Below are 11,655 nucleotides of genomic sequence, written 5' to 3'. Positions count from 1 at the left end.
TATATTTCTTGATTACTAATAAAGGATTGAAGGTATCCATTTGTTATCCCAGATCCTTTTCTAGTCATACATATCCTTGGTCATTCCTTTTATGCCACTCCTCCCATGTAAATCATCACTGATAATATGCTGCTTTCAACTTATAACCACTATACATTGTTCCATTGTTCTTAATTTGTATTATTCTGAGATAGTGTAGTGTTCCATGATTACTACCATTCTTAATTTGTATTGTTCTGAGACAGTAGTGTTCCATCATTACTACCATTGAACATAACCAGGAGAGTTGATGTTTAAAATGAGTAGTTTTGTCCCACTTAAACCTACTTGTCATGGCTGAACCAGGGGGAGTAAAGTTAACTCAGACTAAAGCTCCAAAGGCATACCAATACAGAAAAAAGTGTTAAGAAGGCCCCAAAAGATGTAAGCTTTGGCAAGGTGCAGCCACTTAACTCTTCTGACGGTATGTTGTACTGGATTAAGTAGAGGATACAAGCAAGAAGACCTCTGGTCAAATCTATCTCTTATACTTACTGGGTCACAACCTCAATTTTTTACATGTAAAATAGGGATAATAATACCTTACATATCAGGGCTGCCGGGAACCTTACACTTATCTATTAGGGTTATTATGAAGCTAAAATGATATAATGTATGTAAAGTGTTCTGTAAAACTTCAAACGGGATATAACTGTGAGTTGTTATGATATGCCACTCCCTGCTTCCTAATATAGAATTTGCCAAAATCTTTACTGTGGCAATTGATCCTCTCATTTATCTCTCCCTGTTCTTCTTTGACTTCAAGGCTCTGAAGATGCTCAGACACTGAACCAATTTTTACTAAAGAGGTTATCAAGTAATTTATGTGACATCAACAATATAAAGTGGTTCTATATATTTCGCTATTTGGCCACCTGATGTGAACAGTAATAAAAAAAAAATAGCAAGAGGACACTATCTATTTGATCCAGTTATGAATAGTAGAGTTCTGTAATTCAAAATCTCGCTTAGGTACCAAGTTTAACTATTAGTAAAATATTTTCAATTGGGATTTAAGGGTAGACAATTCTTTTTTTTTTCTTATTAAATGGACTATACTTTCTTTTACTTGCAAGGTTCAAAAACCTCTCTTTTCTCCTCTGTTAGTGAGAGACTTGGATTCCTTGATGGTAAATTTAGGCTTTGACCACACGGTATGTAACAAATTTGAACCTATCTAGATGACTGGAGTCTTCCAGACAAAACAGCTAGGTGACTTAGACATTTTCATTTATTTGCTTTTGATTCTGTATTCAAGTATCATGATTAGGAAAATAATATTTTACCTTTGGGGAAGGGAAGAGGTGAAGGTAGTAGAGTGTTTCACTGTATATAATTTGTTAACATCTACAGGAATGAGTGATGGTCTCTTCTTCTAGCTGAGGCTAATCCAATGGCACACTATTTACTGATGTCCTCCAGCACAGGTGAAGCAATGCACATAACCCCTTACCTAAAACTCTCTTTGAACGAAAGAAGTATCAGTGGAGGGAACAGGAGGTGGAAACATCCAGAAAAGTCAAGATCCTGAGGAAATTTCCCTACACAGGGTTAAGGTGAAGAAGATAATCATGAGAGATTTGCCTTGCAAGCTATTCAACTATTTATGGTTAGTTTTCTTTGTCTGAAAATTCTGTGTCCAGTCATCTGTGTCTACATAGCTTTTTTGGTTTGGAATAATTTATTTTTGTTTTCTTCTGTTTTTCTAATAATTTTTACTAAAATTATTATTTTTTTTAATTCCAATTGTTTCTTGGCTGAATAAATGAGAAAAGGGACTTGCCCATAAGCTAGGCCAAGACAGGAAGGTCAGAATGACTCTGTAGAACATACATAGTAATGACTATAGTTGTTCCATTTCCATGGACAGATCAGGTGTAACTGGGCAGAGAGAGATATAAACAATAGATAGGTTCAGGAAACAGTAATGATTGCTGGTAATAATGGATATTTCTATAGTTGTTGAAAGTTTGCAAAGTGCAACCTTATTCATTATCTCATTTGTCTTATATAGCAGCTCTGTGAGAAGTATATACTAGCAGTTATTATTATTCTGGTTTAACAGATGGAGAAGCTGAGGCTCAGACTAGTTAAGTGACTTGCCCTTGGACACACATCTAGGAAGGATCAGAGCAGGGGCATGAACTCGTAACTCCAGGTCTTATACTCTTTCCATAATACCACATAGTCCCAACACACACATAGGGATAAGGCCTACCCCTGTAATTTCACTGGTAAAGAAAACTCCCCATATCACGAAGATTGGTGCCCTCTTCAACTACACAGATTAAGTGACTTCCCAAGGGTCACATAGTCACTATGTATCAGAAGTTGGACTTGAACCTAGGTCTTCCTGTCTCCAAGACTAGCTCTCTATCCATACTAGATTAAAAAAAAATTACCTCCTATGTCTGGTTGAGGAGTCATTAATAAATGTAATTTGTTGCACCTGAAATGTCTGATGTATCCCACCTGGCACTGATTTAATTTTTACATAATAGTCTAAAAAAGCCTTTTCTCTGGGGAGGTTTTAACAGCAGGTTATGTTCTTGTTTGACTTGGTATAGCTTTTAAAGAAGAAATAAAAGTAGACTGAATTAACTCTTACAGTCCTTTCCAACTTCATGACTCCACATACTGGTCCCAATCGAGGGGTGTGGGGGTGTGGGGTTGGGTTGTACGGATAGGAAAGCCATGAACATTGTCCCTTTTAAAATAAATTTCTCATTACTGATTTTAAGAAAAAAAATCCAATACAGATTTTACAGTTGTAAGTGAAAAAAGCAGTCCAGTTCCATCTCATAAAAATGATAGAAGAATAACGCAAATCATACATAAACATACTGAGGATTTCTGGTACAGTCAATAGAGTGTATTAACTGAGGTCAGGAGACCTGTCATTGGATTAGCCTCAGCTAGAGGAACAGACCATCACCTACTCCTACAGACAAGACCTGCCTCATATACTAGCTCTGTGATTCTGGACAAATCCTAACTTCTCTCAGCCTTAGTTTAATCATTTGTAAAATGGGGATAATAAATAACAGCATGCACCACACATGGTTTTCATGACCATCAAATGAGATAACATACGTAAGAACTTTGCAAAACTTTATGTGCTACATTATTTTAGTTTTTATTACTGAAGTTTATTAAGTGAATATCTAAAGATTCTTTTGAGCTTAAATCGTTCTAGGAGAGGTACCTCTCTATTCTGAAGCAAATATAAAACATTTCCCTCTGTCTGCCAGGGTACAGCATTTGTCTCTTTCATGGTTACCAGTTATATAATTATGTACGTATGAGAATGGGGGTCCTTGTATGACTTTTCATTATCATCTATAAAATTTTAAGCATCGAGTGATGTCAATTCTAAAAAGCCAAACATGATTGATCCAGACCAAGATTTTATTTTCTTAGGTTCCATAGTGCTGTCATAGAACAGTGCTGGCTTATGTTGAGTTGCAATGTGCTAAAACCTCGATCTCTTTCAGAACCGCAGCTGAATACCTTTCCCATCTTATTCTTGTGACAATGATTTTTGTTTTCAAGTGTAAAACTTCACATTTATTCCTACTGAATTCCCTCTTAATATATTCTGCCCAACAACGTAGTTTTCAAGATGCTCTGTACACCTACTGTACACATACAATGTGTGTGATAGCCTTCCTAGTTTGGGCTACCTGAACATTTTATGAGCATAGCATCTATGATTTTATCAGAGTTTTTGATAAAAAATACTAAACAACACAGTGCCAACAACAGATTGCTGGGATATAGGAGTCCTCTTGTCACTTTGAAACTGAAGCATTAACAGCTACTCTGAGTCTGGCCAGCCAACCAGTTTTGACTCCATCTGATTGTAGTGTCTAATCTGTATCTCTTCATAATCTCCACAAAAATGAAATATTTTATCAAAAGTTTTTTTTCTAAAATCTTGGTAAACTCTATCAATTGTATTCCCTCCATCTATTAGTTTAGTAATCCTGTTTTTTTTTTAAAGAAATGAAATCTATCTAGCATGTCTATTTTCAGTGAAGCCATAGCTGGCTCTCTCTTTGCAATCACTAAACATTCACCCTCTCTTCAATGATCCAGTTGTGAACCTCTCCAGTAGTATAAGTCAAGCTTGTTGGCAGACTATTCTGTCCTCTTTTGAAAATCAATTTTGTGGTACCTCTCTAATTTTCCACCATTTTTCAAATACCAGTGACAGTAGCTCAGAAATTACATCTGCCAGTTCTTTTAGGACTTAAGGATATAGTTTATTTGGTCCAGGTGATTTTAATTTATCAAAAGCACCTAGGTGCTATCTTATCTCCTTATTTCTCTTGGGAATTATTGACTCCCTGATGGTTATTTTTATTCTATGATTTCCAGTGCAAAGCCCATTCTCTTTCAACAGAGAAAAACAGGAAAAGAATAATTGAGTGCATCTACCTCTTCTTACGTTATCTTTGTCCTATCCACTCTAAGGAAAAGTCTTGCCACTTCTTTCTCATTTTTTTTTTTACAATACAGCTCTAAAAAACTACTCCTTTTTGTTGCTCTTGTCTTATTTTGCCAGCCTCAGTTCATCCTGAGCCTTCATAGTCCTGACGATATCATTTCAGAACTGTGTAACACTTACATATTTCTTTTGTCCCTGGGCTTGCTTCAATGTTTTGTACCTTTCTTTTTAACATAGAAGATGGTTGATAAATTTCCTGTGCATCTTCATTGGTCTCTTTAGACACATTCCATTTTTTCCCTCCTCATTAGAACCGTTTCCTTTTGTGTCTTCAGAACTTCATTCTTGAACCTCTTTCATCCCTATTTGTCTGACTTCTCCTGAAGCATTTTGCTCCCTGAAATCTGTCCTATTTATCTGTGAACTCTTTGAAATCTGCTTTCCCATAGTCTATGGGGCGTGTCACACTAGGTCCAAATTTACTTTCCTTGTTTATGACAAATTCTAGAATGAAATCATTGCTTTCCCTTCAAGGTTAACATCATCTTCCCCCTCTCCCAAAGCAACTACTTAACTCCTTTATAATTTTTAGGTTTCTCTGAATTCCTCACATCCATTTTTCTTATCTTGCAATAATATTCCATTAAGAAAATTTGTATAGACCTTCCCAAATAATAGGGACTCACTTTCTTTCAAATTATTTGTTACCACAAAAAGCAAAGACACTTTTCTTGATAACTTCAGAACCCAGATTGTTATTCCTCTCTTAACCCATTCCTCATCTCCTGCTACCATCCTGAGTGACAGGCCTCCATACTGATGACCCATCTGAAAACCTGATTGCAAAGGCTTTTATCCTTCTTAGTTTTCTGCATCTCCATTCATCACCACAGCCACACTGTATTAGTCTTTATCAGTTACCTTTGACCTCTAAGATCAATTTGCTATGCCCCATCTCTGACGACCTCCTTTTTACCTGGTACCCCTGCACTTTCACACTCATGGAACCATCTGTTTCCCTTTGTTAGGATTTCTAATTGCTCAGTGTCTATCAATTATTTGACTTCTGACTACACTGGATTCCCTGTAAGGCTTGGATTTCAGAGTAAGTCAGTCATTTCAATTCTTCCCTCACTAATATTCCAGGTTCCAGTGGAGTTCTATGGTACATATCCCCAAGCCCAGACCTTCCTAACTTATTGCTTTTATCCTTAATTTTTACCGTAAAAAGACAATTTGAAATTAGGTTATCTCTAAAGTATCCTCCAGCTCTGATGATAACATTCTAGTAAATCACTGAGCCATAGAAATTTGGCCCTCTAAGTTCATGCAATGCAGTTTCTCACTAATGCTTAGCAATTATTTTATCCTTCTCTTGTGATTCTCTAGCACAATTTGCACACTACTGTTCCAAACAGTCACTATTTTTTGACCAACTACCAATGCCACCTTAGACTCTACTCTTGATAGATAAACATTTTTTTAACTGAGAAATCATAGGATCATGGATTTAGAGTGATAAATCATCTCAGAGGTAATCTGGTCAGAAACATCCATGCACACACACTCATTTTACAGATGAGAACTATAACATCTGCACCACCAAAATTTCTATATTTCATTCTCTCCCATCTCTGGCCTCTCTCTAAAGGACTCAATCTCTATAGATTATAAACTTGATCAAAGGCAAGGGCCATGATTTATTAATTATTCATTAATAATTATATATTAATCCTTGTACTTGCCTGATAGAATCATGCTTTGGGTGTGCTAAACTCAATAAATGGTGTTTAACTGAATTGATCCCCATCATCCTTTCCTCTTCAAACAACCCCTAATCATAATCTTCCCTGCTCCACAAGATCCTTTTCCTTTGCCTTTAAACCTTCTTCAATCCTGCAAGTTACTATATATGTTGTTTATCTCTCAGGATACTTATTTTGCTCTTTCCATTTCACTGCCAGACTTCTCAAACATGGGTTGCACAACCAAGGATCAACTACCCAGCAAAACTGAGCTTAATCTTTCAGGGGAGGAGATGGATACTCAATGAAATAGGGCACTTCCAACCCTTCCTTATGAAAAGGCCAGAGCTCAACAGAAAATTTGACCTTCAAGTACAAGACTCAAGAGAAGTATAAAAAGGTAAACAAGAAAGAAAAAAATATCCCCAGTTAAATACCAAATTAGAAATTCTGCAACCAAAGGAGAGATTAATAAAACTGAAATTAAGAAAACTATTGAAGTAATAAATAAAACTAAGAGTTGGGTTTATGAAAAAATCAACAAAATAGATAAATCTTTGGTTAATTTGATTTTTTAAAAATAAAGAAGAAAACCAAATTACCAGCATCAAAAATTAAAAGGGTAAATTCACCACCAATGAAGAAGAAATCAAAACAATAATTAGGAGCTATTTTGCCCAACTGTATGATAATAAATTTGACAATCTTACTGAAATGGATGTATATTTACAAAAATACAAATTGCCCAGATTAACAGAAGAGGAAATAAAATACTTAACCCCATTTCAGAAAAAGAAATTGAACAAGTCAAATCATTTGACAATTGCTCATGTCCACTCTGTCTTGCATATACAACGATTACATTATTTCATAACTTTGCATGTGTATGTTTTTTTTTTCTGATTAATTAAACTTTAAGGTCCTTGGAGATAGATATTGTGCTTATTTGTAATTGACTTAACAATAGGTGACAAACTATTTTCCCTCTAAATTCTGAGGCTGGTAGCCTGACTACTATTACCTTCATTTGAAAGAGAAAATGAGGCCCAGAGTGATGACACAATTGTGTAACCTCCAGTCACTTAACTGAAGACCAAAACCAGTTTCCTCATTTATAAAATAGAAATAACTCTTCCTTAAGAGGGTTGTTGTAAGGATGAAATAAGGTAACATTTGTAAATAACCTTGCAAAATTTAGCTAAATTTGTTGTTTTTACTATGTAACTTGTCCACAGTCACAAAGATTGCAGAGACAGGGTAGGGCTAAGAGAAGTATTTTGTATCTTTTGACTAAAATGCAGGGTTTTTCTTTCCACTAAACCATATTGCAATACTAAGAGAATCCCCAATCTGTCAATCAATCAACGACTCAAAAACATTTATTAAATACCTGCCATATGTCAGGGGTCTCTCCTAAGCTCTGGGGATGCTGATACTAAAAAGTCAAACCTCTACTTTCAAGAAGTTTTACATTCTGTCAAGAACAAAATTTTGGAAAAGTGCCTAAGAAATCACATGACCCAACTTTCTTCTTTTACACCAGAGAACAGATAACAGGAAGGTGACTTCTTCAAGGTCACCCAGCCAGTTTGTGATCTTGGACAACACCGGTACAGTGAAAAATGCACTACTTTCTCAGAGAGCTAAGGTTCAGATCCTTCCTCTTTAGAGCTTACAATCTGTGTGACCTTGGGCAAGTCACTTAACCTCCTTGGGCCTCAGTTTCCTCAAATGTAAAATTAGGGAGCTGGACTAGACGGCTTTGGGGCTTACTGGGAACCCTCATCTATGTCAGTTTTTTTAGATTTTTTTTAAGATAGATACCTGTATTTCAGAGTAATTGGTTTCCTTTGAAATCCTACGCATTTTATGCATTCACAAACATTATTCTAAGGAAGAATCCATGGGCTTCGCAAATCCTCCAAAGGAGTTCTGAAACACCCACAAAAAGGTTAAGAAACTGTGCTCTATACTAAGTGTCATCACACAAACTGTACAATGTTTTAAAACATATTAAAAAACACACACAAAACTGGAGGTAACTTAGAATCAAGGAATCCTTTAAAATGAAACTATCTGAGAAGGCTCCCCGCACATCCAATCGCCTACCACGAGGTGACCACCGATCGCAGCATCATTAAGAGGTTCAGCTTCTCCCAAGAGAAAGGGCGGGGGAGGCTTCCAGAAGCGCGCTCACGTGGCGCCGCATTAAGTAGTTCTGCTTCCCCTCCCAAGAGGGCGGAAGGAGCGCCGCGTTCCATGACCCTAGCACGCCCCCGGACAAAGGCGCTCTCACGTGACGGCCCAGCGGTTCATAAGAGCACTAGGCGAGGCCACGCGGAGGATTCGTCGAGATAGCGGCGGCTTAGGGTGAGGCGTTCTCGTTACGCGGCAGCGGCGGAAGGGGGGCCGCGAGGCGGCGGTGGGGAGGGGGCACCCCCGAGGCAGAAGGGGTGCGGAGAGGCCTGAGGCGGCCAAGGGGAAACTGGCGCTGAGCACCCCAGGCGAAGGCACCTCGGGCTTTGCCCTACAGCGGAGCATTCTGGGCCGGGCAGCATGGACCTTCACCCTTCCGTGACCAGCCGCTACCAAGTGCTTCGCAACGAAGAGAACGACCGGGAACCGCCGGCCGTGGAGCAGCCCTCCACGCCCATGCACATCACACCCATGACGGCCCCTCCGACGCCCGCGACTTCGCCTTCTGCCCCCGGACCGCCATTACCTGAATGGAGCCCCTCCCCTCTACCCTACGGCCCGTTTCCCGCGAAGGCCCAGACCAGCCCGGAGCCCAAGGGCCCCTGCGAGCCGTTCCCGGTGCCGCCGCCCTACAGTGTGGCCACGTCCCTGCCCTCTTACGACGAAGCGGAGAGGGCCAAAGCAGCGGCCCTGGCCGCCAGCGCCGGCGCCTCCAGGGAGCCCTCCCAGGGAGAGGATGTCTTCTCTTCGAGGGAGGCCTCGACCATCTCGGATCCTGACCCGCTGCGGGTGGGCAACGACGGCATCTTCATGGTAGCCTTCTTCATGGCCTTCATCTTCAACTGGGTGGGCTTTTGTTTATCCTTCTGTACCACCAGCTCCATAGCGGGGAGGTACGGTGCCCTCTGTGGGTTTGGCCTTTCCTTGACCAAGTGGATCCTCATCGTCCGCTTCTCCGATTACTTTCCCTTGTACTTCAATGGACAGTACTGGCTTTGGTGGATATTTCTTTTGATTAGCCTCCTGCTTTTCTTCAGAGGATTTTACAGTTACCTTAAAGTCAGGAACATGTCTGAAAGGTTGGCCACTGCCAATAGAACAAGATATATCTTCGCAAATTAAGAGATGCATTGGGCCAGTCATTTCTTTCCTCTACCACTGAAATCTCCAGATGATCTGTAATTCTCCAACTTATTGGTGTGGAAGACTACTAATAATAGAAGATGGAAGAAATAGAGGCTTCAAAATAAATGACAGGGTGCTTAAATTTCAGTTATGTTGTCTTAAACATTTATGTTTTGGTTTTTGCTTTGTTTGGCATATTTGCGTAGTTAAGAGGGAGACCTTACATTAAATACCATGGTGTAAATGATGGAGGAAAAATGCAGTAGGGCTTTGTTAACAAGTCTTGCAGTTATACTAAAATGAATGTTAAGCCCTTATGATATGTGTAATTCTAGTTAATCTTATAAAGGAATGGTAATCATCACATATATAAAACAGTTATTAATGCAAAACTTGTCGAATTTTTTTCCCTAGATTACCAGATGAACTCAGATGAGTGGACTAAATATGCTCACTTTAATGGACAGAAATCCATATGGTGATAATTATGCGTATAAAAAAATTACTTGCAATACTAATTAAAGGAAGGGTTTTTTTTCTTTTAAAACTTGGTCCAGGGTGTTGTCATACTCCAAAATTACTTACATGCATAATTCATTTATTTTCCAAAGAATTTGTCCAAGAAGTTCTATTTCAACTTGAATTCAAGTTACTCTTAATATCATAAAAACCATTATGTCGCTAACAATTGGAGTATTTAAAGATTGTTTTGGGCAAATACTATGAGAGGGTAAGGGTACTATCTGTCGAATGGCCTTTTGAAGAAAATCTTCTCTTTTGTTTTAGTGTTACCTAAAGAGGAACTTGGGTTCTAACTTGGCCCATCTTAAAGGGTTTTTGATAGAAACCTGAGATGTTTCATTTCATTAATTCTTTGTAAAATCATCTTTTCTAAGTTTGCTTTTTAAAAATTTTTTAACATTTTTAGTTGAAGTTTTGAGTTCTAAATTCTATTTCCGCCCCCCAACTGTAAGGAAGTAGATATAGGTTATGTACCTGTTCAGTTATCTAAAACGTTCACGTACTAGTCATTTTGTTCCAGAAGACATGGATGAAAGAAAGTGGAAAAATAGCATGCTTCAGTCTATTCAAACAGTATCAATTCTTTCTCTGGAGGCTGATAGTATACTTCATCAGTAGTCCTTTGGGATTGTCTTGGATCACGGTATTGCTGAGAATAGCTAAGTGATTCACAATTCTTTGTCAAACAATATTGCTGTTAATGTGTACAACGTTGTCTTGGTTCTCTTCACTTCACTGTGCATCAGTTCATATGAGTCCTAGTTTCTGAAATCATCCTGCTTGTTATTTTTTATAGCACAGTAATATTCCATTATAATCATATACCACAGCTTATTTAGCCATTCCCCAATTGATGGACATCCATTCATTTCCAATTCTTACCACCATAGAAAGAGCTGCCATAAATAAGTTCTTAAGAATTTTCTTTTGTAAAAAAGAGTGGCCTCTTGGATATACTTTACTACAGACTTTTCTTGTCCTTTGGTAGCTTTTTTTTTATTTAAGTTAACAAAAAGTGCAATGTTGATATCTTATTGCTTTGCAGTGTTGCAGTTACCCACACACACACACACACACACACACACACACACACACACACACACACACACACGAAAATGACCTCATATCAAGAAGTATAAGATTTTTCTTTTTGATATGATTTACCCATAGGCTATGTGCTGTATTTTAAGAATAGACCACGTCAACCACAATTGTTATAATTGGAATTCAGAAACTAATGCACTTTGTAGCTTGTCAAGAATTTCTTTTTAAAATTACATTTTACCTAACAGTAAAAAAAAATGGGATCTATGTTGTCTTTTAAAATTAACAACATAAAATGGTAAAATTTGGTAAGTTTATTTGCTGAAGAAAAATATAAACTTCAAGGACAAACGCTCTATGAAAAATTTATTTTACATATATATTTGTGAGTTAAACTATTTTCTAGCCTTTTCCATATCTTTATAAATGGTATCATTATGAGAGTTGGAAGAGGTCAAATTTATTAGAACCTACCATATTTATGGGAACTTAGGATGCCTTTTAACATTATGCCTTCTGGGGAGAGAAAAGTTT

The 11,655-nt window shown here is 37.9% G+C and overlaps 1 protein-coding gene across 1 annotated transcript; it reads left to right on the top strand.

The window, feature by feature from the left end:
- Window positions 1-8,553: 8,553 nt before the first annotated feature.
- Window positions 8,554-10,027, top strand: LOC110216116 (NEDD4 family-interacting protein 2-like). The gene has a single exon (XM_020997933.2). It carries the CDS (start codon window positions 8,791-8,793, stop codon window positions 9,550-9,552), a length of 762 nt encoding a protein of 253 aa, XP_020853592.1. The 5' UTR covers window positions 8,554-8,790; the 3' UTR covers window positions 9,553-10,027.
- Window positions 10,028-11,655: the final 1,628 nt, after the last annotated feature.

Source organism: Phascolarctos cinereus, unplaced genomic scaffold (genome assembly GCF_003287225.1).
Source record: "Phascolarctos cinereus isolate Bilbo 61053 unplaced genomic scaffold, phaCin_HiC Scaffold_1;HRSCAF=81, whole genome shotgun sequence".
NCBI classification, from domain to species: domain Eukaryota; kingdom Metazoa; phylum Chordata; class Mammalia; order Diprotodontia; family Phascolarctidae; genus Phascolarctos; species Phascolarctos cinereus.
The sequence above is the reverse complement of the archived record's forward strand: the minus strand, read 5'-3'. Positions and strand labels throughout refer to the sequence as shown.

Coding starts and splice junctions, on each gene's coding strand:
- LOC110216116 (XM_020997933.2), top strand. CDS start 8,791: ATGGACCTTCACCCTTCCGTGACCAGCCGCTACCAAGTGCTTCGCAAC.